Source organism: Pectinophora gossypiella, chromosome 2 (genome assembly GCF_024362695.1).
Source record: "Pectinophora gossypiella chromosome 2, ilPecGoss1.1, whole genome shotgun sequence".
NCBI lineage: Eukaryota > Metazoa > Arthropoda > Insecta > Lepidoptera > Gelechiidae > Pectinophora > Pectinophora gossypiella.
Window position 1 is genome coordinate 18,311,054 of NC_065405.1, and position 18,458 is coordinate 18,329,511.

An 18,458-nucleotide genomic window follows, 5' to 3' on the forward strand; every position below is an offset into this window, starting at 1 on the left:
CATTATAGTAGGAAAAATTGAAGTCAAGAGAGGAAGGGGTAGACCTAACAACAAATAAAAGAGAAGGTAAGTATTTGTTATGTTATGTTACGTTATGAAGGTGCAGGTCGTGTCGTATCGGGACGTGAAGGTTTTGGCGGGAAGAAGAGAGGAATGGCGGTTACTCCACCGACAAGAGCGCAGCTCTTAAATAGAGAGAGAGAGATCTATAGATATAGCGAGGGTTTATTAATTATTGAGTATTACAATTAATACTATAATATTATTACTATAATATTATTTGATTCAATAATCAAATATGCTAAAAGAGATAAGTAATTCGCTAATTGTTTTTATTATTTAACATTTAATCACGTATCAACGTTAAATATAGTTTATTATGTATAAATTATGTGAATCTTTAAAGCGACTAATCTAGTTAACATAAGCTCACGACTATATCCCAAATGGGGTAGTCAGAGGTACGTCCATTGCAAGATGAACAAAGTACCCACGCCTCGGCAAGCTTACGGCTCACTATCTATCCTTGGTCTAACAGAAAGCTAATCTAGTTCATGGTAAAAATACCTATTTCAGGTAGTTAAATAGCGATTTGTGTATCTGCAGTGAGTGGCGGGTCACCTGCGTGGTGGCGGTGTGGTGGCGAGGGAAATCAAAGCGAGCTTATTATTCATAGCGCGCCGTCATCTGCGCGCGTCAACTTATTGCTTCAAGCTTCATTTTCATATCTGCTGCGCCATAGCTTCTACACTCATTACTGAAAATGTATATTCAAATATGGATTAGTTTTCGTATTTTACTTTGCAAAGTTAAAGATTGGTATTGACTGAGCAACGACTACGGCAGCAAATAGGTATATCGAGGTTACCTTTCCGCTCGCGACGCTGTCCGCGTGGACTTCGTATATAACGCGCGGTACGTTTTTTTTTGTTTTCCCTTTGTGACCGCATTAGAAGGTGATTTCAGACAAAACTATATTTTTTGTTTTTCACCCAAATACAGTCTAAATCGGTTCAGCGGCTAAATAAATATTAAGTGTGGATTTAAAGTGTCGCAAGTTCTAAGTTGAAAATCAACTCTTAAAATTATGTGTTGATATAACTTATCGGGTCCTGTATTCGGTGCCAGGTTGCAACAATTTAGGAAAAAAATTCTATTGTCTGTGTGTTTTCCACTAATTCGTGGTAGAATGTGCTCTCTATCCCCTGCGATGTATGTATTGAGATCTGGGGGCATAACAAGGCCATTTTGAAGCAATTCATTTAAAAAGCAGTATTGCAGTTTGATATTTGCAGTAAATTGGCAATGTAAACAAATATCAAATTGTAAAATTATGTTTATAAGGAAATTGCTTCAATCTGGCCTTTTTAGACAGATCCGCTTGTATTTAGCAATGGGATATCAATAGACTGTAATACCTGAACCAAAACCAGAATCATACTTAATTCATATTATTGTAGATACTAAATTAATATATCCATGAGCGTATAAATAATGTTTTATAAATAATATAAATTTAAGCTCACGGCTATTCCCAATAATGTTTATCATACAGAACAGCTTGTCTATACTAAACGTTCAGGTTAACGCCGCCCGCGTCCCTATGTGGTGGGTGTTCTGTAAATCAATTTCACACGCGGCTGGCTCCGCAGCTTTGATCACTCCCTGTTAATATTATACGAGGGCTGGCTGCGGTTCATAATATACAGGGCCTTAGTGACATCGTAACGAGAACTTTGAGGGATGATTCAGACCACGATTCTGAGTTGATATCAAGTGGAATTTTCCATCGCAAAAGTATGGAACTAAAAACAATAAAATAAACCAATTTTTTTTATGAATTTACCGACAGATTTGATATCAACTCTGAATCATCCCCCTTAGTATTCGTTACGGTGTCGCTAACATACGTACTTGTATGGCGACTTGTACCAGTATACGGGGTATGAGTGACATAGTAATGAATACAGAGGATGGTGATTCTGAGTCAATCTCCTCAGTACTGGTTACGATGTCAGTAATACCCTGTATAGTTTACAGAGGCCAATTTGATATGTCACTTGTGTGTTGCTATGGATATTTCAGATTCAATAAAAAAAAACCTTCTTTATTTTTTACTAGTATGTATGGTATTATAGATCATCTACTAATTATTACAAAATCTGTGGTATGGAGAAAGACTATAACACCACTAGGTGTTATAGTATTTCATGCGCACCAGTCAAAGAAAAAGTTCAAACTTGCGTACTTCTTTTATCCGAAACGGTAATAGTCTAAGAAAGATAAGATATTTTTTTGTAGGGTACCTATAGAGCATTGGAATGCCATAAGGTCTTATTTTGCATGGCTTGAGTTAATGGATATAACTATCCCAAGAAGAACTAGTACCCGCGCTTCACCGAGCTAATCCGAGCTAATTAGACCGACCGGTAGGTGGTGGCTGTTGGCCCCGGCTATTAGCCGTAAAACACCTCTCCAACCCGCAGTGAAGCAGCGTGGTGGAGTATGCTCCATACCCCTTCCGGTTGATTGAGGAAAGGGCCTGTGCCCAGCAGTGGGACATTAGGCTGTTGCCACATAAATACGTGATATGTTATTGTAGGCGGTGAACCGTAATGACGCTATCTGTAATGTCGCCCACGTATTTCAATAGTGATCGAGTTGCATTGCAGCAATGCCGGATGGAAGGGACAGGACGGACGTGTAATTAATTGCATCAGAACTTGTCATGTCATGGCACCGGGTTTGGAGGGGGGGAAGGGGGGGGTGGCATTGTGTGACGAGGGTAGCCAGACCTAAAATATTCGAGTCAAACGCAGCAGGTCATTTATTCTGCTAGGGTATCCCACGAGCCGGATAATGATAATAGTTTTAATTTGAAAAGTTTCATTTTTAATTGTTTCAAATAAAACATTAATTACTTCTACTTCGCGACATTCTACAATAGAAATAGTTTATTTCTGTTCTATAATGTCGAAAATGGACGCCACATACAAAAACAAGACAATAATCATTTAAAATTTTCATAAACAATTACAAAAAAAAAAAAATACAAGGCGGATTAGCTATTTGTTTGTCTATCTGTATTGGAGGATTTCGTAGATTTCTCAATAAGTAGGTAAGTATAATGCAAGAAATGTCACAATTAAAACACTGCTAACTTGATTTGACTTGACTGCACTGATCTTTTTGCCACCCTAGCGAAAAACATCCGAACTGACAAATATTTCATGATTGCATTTCTATCACGATTATTTTAAAAAATGCTATCATTTAAATAATACATAAGTATGTCTTCTAAAATAATACCGATCAATTTATTTTTCCTGTTGTTTACAAAATTGCGGAACTCCCAGCTTCCGAGGGTGACTGTTTAAACAGTAATTTGGGTCACTAGTAGGTAAGAGGAACAAAATGATTAATGTGAATTGAAAATTAAATTCGTATAAGTACATTGAAGACAACTATATAATATGAGACCCCACGTTCGCCTAATGCTCTTTTCGTCACGGAACTGAATATGCATTCAGGAAACTAAACATTAAACTATTGAATACTTTCTCTTTCGTATAATTGAATGAAAAGTGTGCCATTAACAGCCAGCCGACAATCTATTTTTGACTCAGTATTCTCTAAAGATTTCTAGTTACAATTTATAATTTGATGGCATTAACTCTTTATAATTGCTCTGAAACCTCTAACATTTCATTGTCAAGATAAAGGTGATGTTTTAAAAGTTTCATAGGTATAGTTGCCAGTAGAAATGTAAAGATAAACAAATGATCATTTATCTGAATATCATAAATAATTTATAGTTATGTGTATTTTGTGAGTTTATAACGAAGTTAACCTTTAAATACGAAAAAAATTAACAATAACTAAAATAAGTGGCTTCAATGATCCAACACAATCGTAACGGTTTCTTTTCTAAAAGCAAAATTATTCATTGCTACGATCCGTAGCAGACGTAGCTGCTACGACTTCTACGAACCGTAGCAGTCTAGCTGCTACGAGAATATTGTAGTTGACGAATTACTGTTCATCTTGATAGTTACGGACGCGATTTTGTTTATCTGCTGCAAAGTTATGCATTTAGTGCTCATACGAATTTGTGTTATAATGTATTTGTTGGTTTCAGTGATGGACGTATGGTGGGAGGCGCGCGTAACTGCGCCGGCGGCGGCGGCGGGCGGCGCGGCGCTGCTGGGCTGCGCGCTGCCGCCCGCCGTCGCCGCGCATGCGCGGGTCAGCGCCTGGTACAAGGATGGCCAGCTGCTGGCACCTGGGCCCGCCGACGCCGGTGAGTACTAACAAGCATTCCTTTCGAAAATCTATGCCATTCTAACATAGCGCTAGTACGTGTCAGGTCACAGAATTATATTTACTTTTTTAATTTGTCTTCTGAATATTAAAAGAACAAAAACACCGCGATTAATAGATAAAATATTGTTATTCAAAGTACCTACTTAACTTTATGAAGCTAGCTCATCTGGTAACAGCGGTATCTCTGCGTGGGTACATCCGGGGCTGCTCATGAAACTCAAACATTGTCCTGATCCACACAATGCCTCTGGAAGCTCGCCAACGGAGGAACTTATAAATCGAAATTAATTTCCCGTCGGAGCTCAGCCGCCGATTATTGCCCTTTCGTGAGGCTAGACGCGAAAATTGTGGATTTTTCCTCCGCCGGCTGCCCGCGACAGAAACAAACTCGGCTTTCTTTACGACTTCTAATTCTCTCGATTGCACGCCCAGAATTCGATTAACGGTCTCATTCCGAGTTTTCTCTCGATCGCCGCCATGATGAGTAATTAACGTCCAATTTACAATTTCGGACGCAAACGCCTATTTCTTTTCAATTTTGTCGGATTACAAACTTTTATCCGTTTCTTTATCGCAGTTTTTTATTTAAATTATGTTTCTTAAATTATTTTTTGTTGATGATTGTTATTCCTATTTCATTTGAAGAGAGGGAATCTAAATTTTTATTCGTAAAATAACGCTGGATGTTGTTCATTGTGAAAGCGTTTGAGGATAGTGCGGACGTGAGGAGTATCTTACGTCTTCTCATTTCAAAGACAATGTATTATGTAAGCACTCCACATACAAACTAAAGCTTCTGTCAGAGTATTAGCTTGTTGAATAACCGACGCTATACGTAGGTATACCTCAATACAATATCTGGCGTATTATATTTTAATTTCAACTTTCATCTTCTTTGCGGTTACTGAAAATATACAAACTTATACTTTATATTGCATGGACATATATCCGAGTTTAATCTTGACTATACATGTCATGGTGTTAGTGACATCGTAACAAATATTGAGGGGAATGATTCAGACCACGCATCTGAATTGATATTATGCGGAATTCCCTGTAAAAAATACATGATTTTTTTAATGATTTTCAGTTCCAAACTTTTACGATGAAAAATTTCACGTGATGTCAACTCAAAAAATGGTCTGAATAATCCCTCAAAGTTTTCGTTACGATGTCACTTTCTTTTTATTGCAAATAAATTCATGAACATAATACCTTAAACGCTAAGAAGCATTGTTAAACCCGACATGGGTTTGTCTCAACGCAAAATATAATCTAAACATCAGTTAGCAGATATAATCTAAACATCAGTTAGCACTAAAGCCCTGTATAGAGACATGGAGCCGGCTTACCTTACCTATACCTTCATTATATCGATATACCACTATCTACACTCAATCTAGAGGTATAAATAGTTTAGAAGTAGGCAGAGCTATATTGTATGTATATACGCCCACTTGACAAAATCACGTCTCTTGTCTCCATACAAGAAACGTGATTTTCGCCTCTCTTTATACTTTACTTTTTGTTGTTTTTATAATTTGTTGATAAATCCGCCATAATAATACATAATCTGTGAAATATTAACTAACTACAGATTAGGGTTCGTAAGGACAGGCGGATGGACAAACAGCGTGGGCTTAGTTGCGGTAGTAAGTACGGCACACTAAAAACAAGTTAACACCAATGTTGTTGATAAGTATTCACCAACAAACCAAGATGTTGGCTTCATGTAACCAGTAATTCTATTAATCTCTCTTAATTATTCAGCGAATCGGAAAGACAATCTATTCAAAATTTATCTATTAATGTAACAATAGACGTATTTATCTGAAGATTTGAGCACGAGAACGAATTGGGCAATTTCATAAACAAGATACTGTAATTCAGCCCTTCAAATTGACTAATCTGTTTCATTTAGACTCTTCAATCCATTTTATTATAATCCTATATTTTATTACAGTCCCGAGATGTCTCGCACGTGTAGGTATCTTATCTTTGAATATTATAAAAACATTTTTTCCTATTCTCACTACATTATGGCTCTACCTACCCCCATGGGGTTTACGAGCATGAATCGTGTAAACAATTATACAATTGCAACTAAAAGAACAGGTGGTCCATAAATTCAAAACTGCTATCTAACTCTAGATCGTTATTAACATTAAAACAACAATGTAAGTGATTTTATTTCTTAAACTCGCGTGTAATGCGCGGCCATTCATCTCAAACTGGAAGGTAAATATAATAATAAATTGAAGGCAACTCGGTCCATAGTTGGATGTAAAGTGTGCACACTGCACAACTTGCAGGCTTAATGCAAGTTTAATGTCCTCTGATGCAGTTTGCACCGACAGCTTATAAAGACGGCGCGGACGATTAAAAAAACTTCCCTCGCGAACTTCGCGCTTCACAACTTTATTTTTGTTGACTGCTTAATCTTTTTAATTATTTTTGGGTTATTAGTGAAAAGGGAGAATTCTCTGGCTCTGATAATGGCAGAAAGTTTAATATTAGTTGACTAGTAATGGTATGGTATATTTGCAAATGTAAACTTTAGCAGTTATATTTTGTAATCGTCACTTAACTAATGTGCGGTTCCATGTCATGTTCATAATAATATATTTATGAGGTATAATGTCTGCAACACATTATACTTCATAATTATGCCGTTGTAGTCCAGTTGGTAGCAGTTGTCTCTCACTTTGAGGTCTCAGGTTCGAATCTAGCATAGGCCTAAACCAATGATCGAATTTGTTTTCAAATATATTTGGATCGTAAATGATTATCACGGGCTCAGCGGTGAAGGAAAACATGCCACATGTGAAGAAACCTACATTCCCGAGAAATGCATTTTCGGAGGTATGTGACCTAACCTGCATTGTGCTGGTTTTCCCTTCGCGAGTTGGAAGGTCAAATAGGCAGTCGCTTCTGTAAAAACTTGGACCTGTCAAATCTTCAGGTTAGGTAAGCAGATCCTGTGAAAACGGGATAATGCTAAGGAGATGATGATGATAAATGTCTGCAACGTCTTTTATAATGTTATTTTCACGACAATTTATCAGGCAGTGGCAGTAGCTACTGCACCATGGTGTCCTAGTCAGATATGGGTCTCAAGACACACAATTGAAACAAACAAAGAAAATATAATAGCGCCTATAGTACCTAAATAAAAAAGAAAATATAGTAGTAGTATACGGTACCTATAGCACCTGCACGTTAGCTTATCTCAACATAGACATTTATTCAACATGATGTATTCAACTGGATTACTGCTCTAGTAAGCTTATTATGCGTATAAATTGGATCGTGCACTAGGTTCAAGAAATTATGAAATTCTGATTACTTACTAAATAAAGTCGGAACTAAAACTAACGATAAATATTTTCTTTTTTCTATTAAATTATTCATGAATTTTAATCAAGAAAAACGTATTAATGAGTCCGACATTTTATCATGTTTTTCATGTGTTCGTTTTTTGTTTATGACCTTACAGTGTGCTTCTTCATAAAACAATTCTTGTCTTCTTCTTCTTATCGTGTGGGTTGTGAGGTAGAATACCAACCTCATCTACCCTGGTGTCAGGAGTATTACTGAGCCGCCAAATGCCCCTGACATGGCTCATGTAACGACTACTTACTTACATCGGTAAGTAGTAACCGGGACCAACGGCGTGCCTTCCGAAGCACGGATCATTTTACTTTCGGGAAATCAGGTAATCGGACTGAATTTGGTGAATTTCATAATAGTTTCGTGTTTTGACGTTTAGTAAAAAGTAACCGATTTGACTAGTTGGAAACTAATATTGTACATCCGATACCTAGAAAGCTATAGCTAGCTATCTGCTGCCGTGTAGCTGAACTACCTGCTGTACACCTAAGTAGATTTGTCGTCTATCCACCCACGGCACATACGACTAGATGATTTGGTTAGTCAGAGGATCTCGCAGACGAGTCGAGTAACAGTATCAGCTTGACGACTGGAAGCGAGTAAACATGGTTAGCCATCTTCACGGCGAACTATCACTGGGTGTGTAACTGTCAACATGCCCTCCGGCTGCTAGTGCTAAAGCAAATCAAATCAAAATCATTCATTCAACGTAATTATCACGGATAAACTCGTTGAATGTCAATTTAACATTTTTGAATCTCTGTCATTTCGAAAGGTTTACTTTAAAAAACAATAGAAGACATCTATGGAATGTTGAAAAAATTTATCTACAATATTATTACATTATTATGATATTCAATCAAGGATTCATAAAAAAGAGCTCCACTCAAACGGCAACCCAAGACGTATACCCAAAGCTAATTCAAAATGCTTCCGCCCCGCCCCGCTGTCAGAATTTTCAGTTTCATTATGAAATTTTAATCACCATAACAGAGAATAAGGTCGATTTTTGTTGTGTTAATTAGCAAAATTCTGATGACGTCATTAGAAGAATTCAGTAAGTAATGTCACTGGATGGCATCCATGGTGGTATTAGTGATTGTAATTTCATTTAAAACTAAAATATCTGATACCATTTGCGATGCGGAAGAATTTTGATCTGCAGTTGATTTGTTATAAGATTATGCAGACAAAATTTCGCGTGTAAGGGAGGGGTTGATTCCCTCTACGTGTGACTCAGCAAGTTATTAGAACCCCAGAGGATTATCCTAACATACTGACGATTATCTAATCTCTTAAGGTATTCTCCCGTATGTAACAATTGATAACTAGTCGATTAAATTTATGCAAATTTTTTTTCTTTCTAGTTTTGTTAATAGAACGTTGATCGGTTGGGTTCGATTCCCGATGAGGACATTGTCGAAATTACCTTTAAGACTGTTTTTTATTTGGTAAGGACATTTCAGGCTTTAAATTACCTGATTGTCCAAAAATAAGATGATTACTTGCTTTGAAGGGCACGTTAAGATGTCTGGTTCCGGCTAATATTTACTTAAATACGTAGGGAGTAAATTCAGGGTGGCAATAGTCCTTCTGATACCAGGGTTGATGAGGTCGGTCAATGACCTCACAATCCATACGAGAGATGGAGTTCTTCCTTCGCATTTCCTTCTCACACAAATCCCTAGCTTAGCTAACTTTTATGACATGACTAATTCTAGCTTTAGAAATCGAAGTAAATAGTAGAGGATATAAACTGACTTAATTAACAGAATTCCCGATAATGTGTATAGTTCGCCATATAACCGGGTTAACGTTTTGTGAATTGGAACATACATTGACTTTAAAAGCAATCGAAGTTTCCGAAATTCTTATGAATTGATGTTATAAAGTGATCGCAAACTATCAAATTCCATGGTATATGAATTCCTCGCATGCCAAATTGCGGTTATATTTGTTGAACTAATATAAAATATCGTGGATAAGCACGTCATCAGACGTAAAATACTGAACTGAACGCTCTTTTTGGGTTCAATGAGAACGATAACAAAATTATTCAGGCGGTAATTGGAAATATTAATTATTGGTAAGTCAATGAAAATATAAACCACACTGTGATATTTTTACATGAAAGCTTTAAAATTGAGTTTAATAAAAAGCAATTTCCAGTACATTGTCTGCTTTTTGAAACAAAGAGATATTGTTGAGTTGAAGCATACTCACTTTTTTCATGAAACAATAAAATCGTTGTGAGCCTTTTATCTTTAGTCAAAGCTTTTCACTTATGATTTTGTTAATACTTTGACAAGCGGATAATAATGTCGTCATTATAATGTTCCGCTTGGGTGGTGACGTCACGATCGATACGTTCTATTGTCCCTTCTGCAAAAATTGCTATTTGATTAATTAGTGCACTGAATGCGCGTGCACGGCGACAGAACAATAACAGTGAGCAAACGAGGCACCTCGGTCGCTTTTGAACACTGTTTTCGTAACAATTATGGACGAAACAAGCAATAAGACCAGATAAATACGAAATAGGTGAGTGTCTGTACGCCATATAGTTTAGTAGTTAAGGCATTAAACAACGCCTGTACCTAAAGCCATTTAACAGTAAAGTAGTACTTTTATTTGGAAATGATCTTCAAACTCTTCTCAGATATTAATTTTCAGAAACGGGAATTAGGCGTTCATTACATCTAATTACCAAGATTAATAAGTGAAGAGCAACAACAAAGCTATACTGGGAAGTTCGAAACCGTCGATAAAAGAAGTAATTTTAAACAATGTCCATCATCATAAAAAGTGTCATTAAGTTGAGACAAAGTAACAACTGTATCTGCGACATCAGTGGCACGGGGTGGGTGCGGGGCGCGGGGCGAGGGAGTGCATTTAGAATTCATTGAAAAACTCGCGCTGAAAGTTATCAGATCTTGCGAGGGGCGCGGGCGCAAAGTGGACGGTACAATGTCACCGCCCAATCCAATGTCCGGAGTTTTGATGTGACAACTTTTGTATTTGATGGAACAGGGTTAATAAGAGGGTTGGGTACAGAGATTATAAAGTTGTAACGAATTTATAGAGGACAAAAATATGCTTTGCAGTTTTGTGCAGTACGTAAACGATTTTGTCTTATGATGCAATCACACATAACACATGCAATATGAAATAATGTAGACTGTGAGACTGTTGGAGAGCCATAGTAGCCCAGTTGGTAGAACGCCTGCCTCTCAGTTTGAGGTCGCAGGTTCGAATCCAGCACAGGCCTAAAGCAATGATTGTCGAATTTGTTTTCGAATTCATGTTTGGATCATAAATGATTATCACGTGCTCAGCGGTGAAGGAAAACATCGTGAGCAAAACCCACATTACTGAGAAATGCATTTTCAGAGGTATGTGACCTAACCTGTATTTTGCTGGTTTTCCCTTCGCGGGGTGGAAGGTCAGACAGGTAGTCGCTTCTATAAAAAACTGGACCTGTCAAATCTTCAGGTTAGGTAAGCGGACCCTGTAAATATTTTTTTTAATTTTTATCAAATATATGTACGAACAAAAAGGCCTTTATAAGACCTTGTCACACCGTCTCGACCCCTTCAAAGTACCTCTAGTCGGCGAGAGGTTGATCCATTTCTCTGTAGGCGCAACACGAGCTCTATGCTAAACTATGCCGCACAAGTGTTGGTCCGCGGGACCGCTATAAATGTGTAAGTGCACTCGATACTGTCTCCTAATTTCAAAGTCATGAGCTCCCGGCGTCCGCACTCCAATCCCCTTTATCTGTTACTTGCCATCACTATTCAGAGTGCGTCCTTAAGTTTAACTTTTTTTTCTCCTTTGAGTTGCCAACAAATGGATATTGAAATTGATTGTTTTCTGATCCGGTTTTATATCGGTTAGTCTACCTTTCAAGAATTTTAAAACGATTTTATTATGGATCGTATATTTTACTTTGTAGTGTTATTGAATCTAGTCTTGTTAATTCTTGCCTGTATTTTGAAAATAACATTTGCCTCGGCAACTCAGCATACAAATAAAGCTTAGGGTTATTGTTATTGAGAGAATCAACTATACCCGTGTCACGCTCATACCAGTATGCAACCCCCTTGACGCAAGGCGCCTATTTAAATCGCACGGGTTATCAGTTCTTCTCCTTGTCTATCAGGAGGTCGTTACATAATCGGCGGCGGGCGCGGCGACCTGCTGGTGGTGCGCGGCGTACGGCCCGATGACGTCAGCAGCTTCTCCTGCGAGGTGCAGCACACGCTCACCGGCGAGAAGAAACGCAGCGCGCCCGTCACGATCAATGTCTCGCGTGAGTCTGCCCTTCATCGTTATGATCTACTGGTGATACACAGTATGAGGCCGAATGACGTCAGCAGTGTCTCCTGCGAGGTGCAGCATACGACAAGATACGCAGCGCGCCCGTTACACTCAATGTCTCGCAAGAGTCTACCTTACAACCTTTTCTTTTTTGGTCTTGGAATCTGAGGTAATCAATGTCAAAGTATGTATTGCAAGTCACCAGAACACAATTTATACCCCTTGGTATTGAAGTTCCAAGATCGATATAATGTACCATAATATGGTGATAATAATATATAATTATGATCAGTCAATATCTCACATGGATAGCGGAGAAAACACAATCCGTCAGAAGAGATCTACATATCCGTGACGACATAATTATGCTGGAAATCTAATTTCGGCTTTTTATTTTTTTCCGTTAAATACTCAACAAGAAATAACTGCAACAAGAATGTATTGAACAACAATTATGATTGCAGACCCTAGCGGCAGCATGGCGCCCCGGATAGTTGCCGTGTCGGAAGAGGAAACCGTGCTGGAGGGTGCAGATATACGTCTGGTCTGCTGCGCCATCGGCAACCCGCCTCCAACATACAGGTACGCTTACTTTACTTTCTAGACATAGAAATAGACGCACACGGTAAAGCTGGTGACTGGTGGAATCCACGGCAACGGAAGAAGTGAACAAAAGGTGGAAGTGTTTTATTGAACGTGAATTGTTAAGGTTCCGTAAAAAAATAAAATAATGACAGTTAAAATAACTTTATCCTTAGTAATGATCATATAGTCCAGTTAAGAATCAACTTATGCTAAATAAGTTAAGTTGAATTTTGTAAAAGATTATAATTATTTTGAGCTCGATGGTTTGGTCCTGTTGCGAAAAACCACGAGAGTGACTGACCTTTAACTAACTATACCTGTATGTTGCAGTTGGTTCCGGCACACGAACGGTCGCCTGAGCCCCGTGTCCAGCAGCATCCGCGTGTCGGTGTCGGAGCAGGTGCTGGTGATCCGACGCGCGGCGCCCACTGACGCCGGCGTGTGGACCTGCCGCGCACATAACCAGCACGGAGAACAACGCAGGGACGCGCGCCTCCTCGTGCGCTCGGCCCTCCTGGTCACTGTACATCCGCAGCTACAGGTGCGTACCGGCAATTGCTAAACCTTTTGAATTTTCCACTCCTGTGTCTTATCCTGACCGGCTCCAGCGTGTCGTCGTAATGTGATTGACATTCCTGTTTTGCTTATGCTGAATAAATCCTTAATTTATATTTTGCTACAAAATTATGAGTCTTTTAACAGCTTATAAACTTTATTCGTCGATTCCATTCGCATGTAATTTCTTCTTCTACTTTTTTTTGACGTCATACTATCTGGGTTGGCAAAAAATAGCAATGCGAAGTCGGATCTAATGCAGCTTCTGAATAAATATCATATTCCAAAAACCTACACTCATCAAAAGTCTACCGACGGGTTCATAACAAAATTATGTATATTCAGTCAGCACCTGTCCCAATTTGAAGTCATCTTCGACCCAATACTGCTTCTTTATTCAATTCCAGATACAAATCTAATAACCACCTTTTGTGAATACAGAATCGTGACCTTCGACTCTCGTAATTCAAACCGTTGACACTTGAAACCTCCATTTCCATGGGGGAAATTGAAAAATAAGTATTCAGTCCGCAGCCCGCGGTGGCAGCGACGGCGGCCGTGGTGGGGGAAGCGAGTGCTGCATCAGTATAGTGGGGAGGAATGTATATCATGGGTGTTTGATTTTTAGAACAAATCTTATGTTAAAAGAATAAATGAATATATGAGCTCAAACAAGATGAATGTGCATCATTTCAAGCTGAGGAATTGGAATGAAACAAGATTTCGTAATTGGCGTAAAACGTGACATAACTCAGTTGTCGACGGCGCAAGTCGCTCCAATTCAAAGACAGGAAATGAATTAAGGAACGTAATAATGTATGAATGAAAGTTTAAAACCGGTGGTCCAAGTCAAGAAAACTGTGCTTCTGGTCGATGGATTAAACTATTTAATATTAGGCATGCAAATTGAACAAATTCCCAAATGAAACAACTTCACACGAAGGTTATAATAAGATGTTAGTAAACTTCTATTTAATTCTAGAAGTTCATATTGTTCCGTAACTTGATCGGAAGTTTGCTAAGTAAGATTTATGTAAACGGAGTCAGAAGTTTTCTAATACGTAACTCACGCAGGCTTTAGGTATAATTTTATTGTTTGTGATAACATAGTTGTGGTTATTTAAGGAACTATTATACTTACCGGAGGATTGTAAACTTGGTAAACAACCGGGTTATGGAACAATGTATACCGCTACAGTCCAACTCTCGTTTTCCTTGTTCGATATTTTTATTCAAGCACTAAGTACTTCATTTTTAATATCTGCATCTATACACAAACCTTTATTCAGTTATATAATAATTTTAAAAACGATTTACAACCTAAATATTATTATTTTTTAAATATTATTTCATTTAGAAATTCTAATAAATAACGCAACAAATATGGCTATGTAAGTAGAGTAAGAAAGTGTTTTCAGATTAGTCTGTTCTCTTTTTTTTTGTTTTTTTTTTTGCAAGAATTATTGTAGATTTGTCGCAGATGGCATTAACTACTTGGCCGGACAAATGGGGAGCGCTGAAGGCTCTCACCCGGTACAACGTTTAAGACAACAGGCCTGAGAGTGCCCAGTTGGGCGCGAACCTCGGCTCAGGGAGTCGTCTGAGAGGGAAAATAATTGAAAGAATTAATCGACCCTAATGGGTCGATAGCGATAAGCGCTGATTGAGGGAACTCTTTACTATGGAAGTTTTAATATATGCTATATTGATTTTATAACGCCAGTGACTGTGGCTTGCGCGTGCTGCGGCTGGTAATCCGGTTTGAGGCAGGATCGGCGTGACGGAGGAACTGACGCTTCCGGCTAAATTATTCATGAGATCGAACTGTGTGCCTATTGCGAGCCACTTCACCCGACACGCTCCTGCCATTTTATTATCTCCTGGTACTTTGCGTTCACAAACTACAGTAATACCTACTCAACCTTGCCCTGTATGCACGTGTTACAACAACTTGAACCTTATTTAATAAAACTCAACTTTTATCTCAACAAAGCAAAAGTTTCCAACACTTTGTATTAAGATAAGCGGTTTGCATTGTAGGTAGACGCTCGTAAATCAGAGATTTCATTAAAGTTTAACTTAATTTTATTTTCCTGAATGAACCTGAAAGAGAGTGAAGTCTGCCCCATAATTTGTTGCTCGTCGCTGCCCCTTAAAGCGACAGACGGAAATTGTTTTCAAAAGGTGTTGTAGAGGAAAAAATCAACATGAACGTTGGTTTAGATAGTTGTACTTTTTATATTTGTGAACACTTGAAAGCGTATTATATTTTTAAGATAATTAGAACTTATGCACAAAACGTTTCTTTATATATAATTTTGTTTATTGCACACAACTGGATGCGAAAATAAAACGTCCTAAGGCTTATTACTTATAATATGTAGTTACGTTCCACGCGCCGCCGTAAGCAGGCGACTAGAATTTCTCACGCGCATTAGCGAATTATTTCATCGTCATCTTCCTAGCGTTATCCTGTTTACCCAAGAGAAAACCAGCTTATTTACAAGTTACGTCACGTAGATCCTAAAACACATTCTTGAAATATTTTCCCCACGGTTTCAAAAATGATCGTCTCGATTCTAAAGTATGATATCGTAACGAAGGGAAGAGCAATTCATCATGAAATACTTAATATTTTCTTACGTTTACTTCCCAGGTGGCCAATTCTGGTAGCTCAGTGACATTCAACTGCTCGGTGTCCGGCGGGGGCGGGGGCGGCGGGGGCGGGGGCGGGGAGCCCCGCGTGCGCTGGCTGCACGACGGCGTGCCGGTGGGCGGCGGGGAGCGCGCGCTGCACGTGCACGGCGTGGCGCGCGCGCACCGCGGCATGTACCAGTGCTTCGCTGAGCGAGATCTGGACACCGCGCAGGCGTCGGCTGAATTGAGGCTTGGAGGTAACATTTCCTGCCTAGCACAGGTATGCAGAACAGACCGCAGCGTAGCGGCGACTATGAAATGTCATGCATTACCCGCGTTGACCTTTGTGATGCAGGTCGCGACCTCATAATACATTTTAGTATATTAATGTAGTCCTTATTGCGGGTCGGTACTGATTGCAAATTCCGCAGTAACTGGGGTTTATACCTCATCATCATCATCTTCCTAGCATTGTCCCGTTTTTTACAGAAGCGACTGCCTGTCTGACTTTCCAACCCGCGAAGGGAAAACCAGCCCAATACAGGTTAGGTCACATACCTCCGAAAATGCATTTCTCAGGAATGTAGGTTTCCACTGGTGGAACTGTGGTTTAGACCTATTATGACTTTTTTGGATAAATACACTAGATTTTGTTAGCATAGGTACATAAATATTAATCAGTTGACGACGACGGCGGTGACGTATTATTTGTGAGAGTCCGCCGTGGCACTCACACGCCACCATGTTATTTTCGTTCAATATTTTTATATTAGAGCTGTAAATAGAGAATAAATAAAAAATATTGTACCGTTGTATTATGAGCAGTATCATCGGGAACGTAACGCAATGAAATATTGCGAATTATTTCGCGGAAAAGAACGATAATATGCAAATACCATCTTAATTAAAATCTCTCACAAAGTTATCGCCGATTCCAGCCAGATTTAATCCTTTGCTTATTTTTTGTTCAATAAGAGGCCGGCGACTGTTTTTATTGCTTCCATACATTTACAAAGTGCTTTTGAGCTCAGAGTAAATTTTTAAAATGTATTTTAACGAAAAATTCCCAGCACGATCCAACTCGATCGCGCGACTAAAAACTTTACTTGTTCCACATTTACGACGTCCTCTTCACACGAAAGAGTATTAAACTTTATAGTTTTCTAGTAAGTAAACGAAACAAAAGGTTTTAAATTGAGTTCCGAAACGGGGCGGACGACGCGAGTGTCGGCGGGTGAGCACGACTGACGTCATCAATGCAAAGTGGCTCGATGGCTGTACTGTCTAATTGATTTTCTTGAAGCTCCAGCCTCATTTGAATGCAGATAAACACCAGTGCGTACTCGACGCGCAGTCTCGAGCAAACCTGAATAATGGGCCGATCAATTAAAGCGCTAGAGTATTAGCTGCCAAAACATCTGACTTTGTAATTTTGACTTAATTATTCTGAGAATTCTGATTTCAGCCGTACAATTTGAAATATTCGTGTTATTAAATTCACATTGCTCTTATTTTCATAGGTCTGAAATTCATTAGTGAAGTTGCTTTGAAGTAGGTTCCCAAATAGCAGAAACCTTTTTTAATTTAGAGTCAGTAAACATTAAGCAACCTCTGGGCTACCATTGATCCGGTCTAAGATCGCCGGATCGGCCATTTGGCTGGAAAAAACCTCCGGGGGGGAACTCATCTGAATATTTATGGTGGTGCACCTTCGGTTTATTGCCCGAAGCTGGCTTCACTGGAAAAGATTTATTGGAAGTCTGCTTCCATTATTAAGTCCATTAACTGTGTTGGAGATGTTTTATTGGGTCTTGTGATCGTTCAACACTTGATACTTCACTGGATGTTTTTCTTTTATGTTTGGCGTAAACAGCATGTCAATAACTTTAATGTAAACGTTAAGGACAGAATTTGAAGGGTGTTTGTCCTCAAACATTAACTTCATTTAAACTAGAATCAGAATACCCTTATCAAAGTCCAAGGTACCTCTCTGACTGTCATTTTTGTTATAGAATAAGGAATAATATAGAACGACAACTCTCCGCTCCCCACCAACATGAATATTAATAGGTTTGAAATCAAAGTTTATTACCTTTATCAATAACTCTGCTAGCAAATTCACTTGATATGCGTTACATAAATCCGACGAAGCAAACCGACACCGAATGCAGCCAATTTTAATAAAGGGGCTTGTGACGTCATGTTGAATGATGAAGCGGCCTCTATACGATGCAATGTCGAATTTCGGGCATATAGCATTGTGCAGGGCAGTGTGAGGGGTAGGGGGGAAGGGGGAGGTATCGATTATCGCAGCCTGCAGTAATGACCGGCGTGCGTCACTCCGTCACCGAGCCACGGGACAAGCGTCGAACTTCCAGTATTGTTGTGCACTGAACCACAATACTCTCTGGGCCAGGACAATACCGACTTATAATTGGGTTTGAGAGTGCTCGGAGACTCCCCGAGGTGTGACCCCAGGTAGTCGAATCTGTGTGATATCTGTTTAATTGTTGAATAGTTAATCCTTGCCACTGCAAACTTTGACTTGGTCCGGATCAACGGCGGCTCTAGGGTTGTTTAAAGTTGATTACCTCTGCAACTAATCCATTGCCAAAGGATTTGGATATAACGTATAAAATTTGTTTTAT

At 39.0% G+C, this 18,458-nt stretch overlaps 1 protein-coding gene across 1 annotated transcript in view; it reads left to right on the forward strand.

The window, feature by feature from the left end:
- The window catches only part of LOC126375910 (Down syndrome cell adhesion molecule-like protein Dscam2), a 91,817-nt gene that overhangs the window by 56,833 nt on the left and 16,526 nt on the right, over positions 1-18,458 (forward strand). Inside the window, exons 4-8 of the mRNA XM_050023004.1 lie at positions 4,139-4,300; positions 11,876-12,025; positions 12,498-12,615; positions 12,949-13,159; positions 15,830-16,067. Of these exons, the coding sequence (XP_049878961.1) occupies positions 4,139-4,300; positions 11,876-12,025; positions 12,498-12,615; positions 12,949-13,159; positions 15,830-16,067 (879 nt within the window). The remainder of the gene's footprint in view (positions 1-4,138; positions 4,301-11,875; positions 12,026-12,497; positions 12,616-12,948; positions 13,160-15,829; positions 16,068-18,458) is intronic.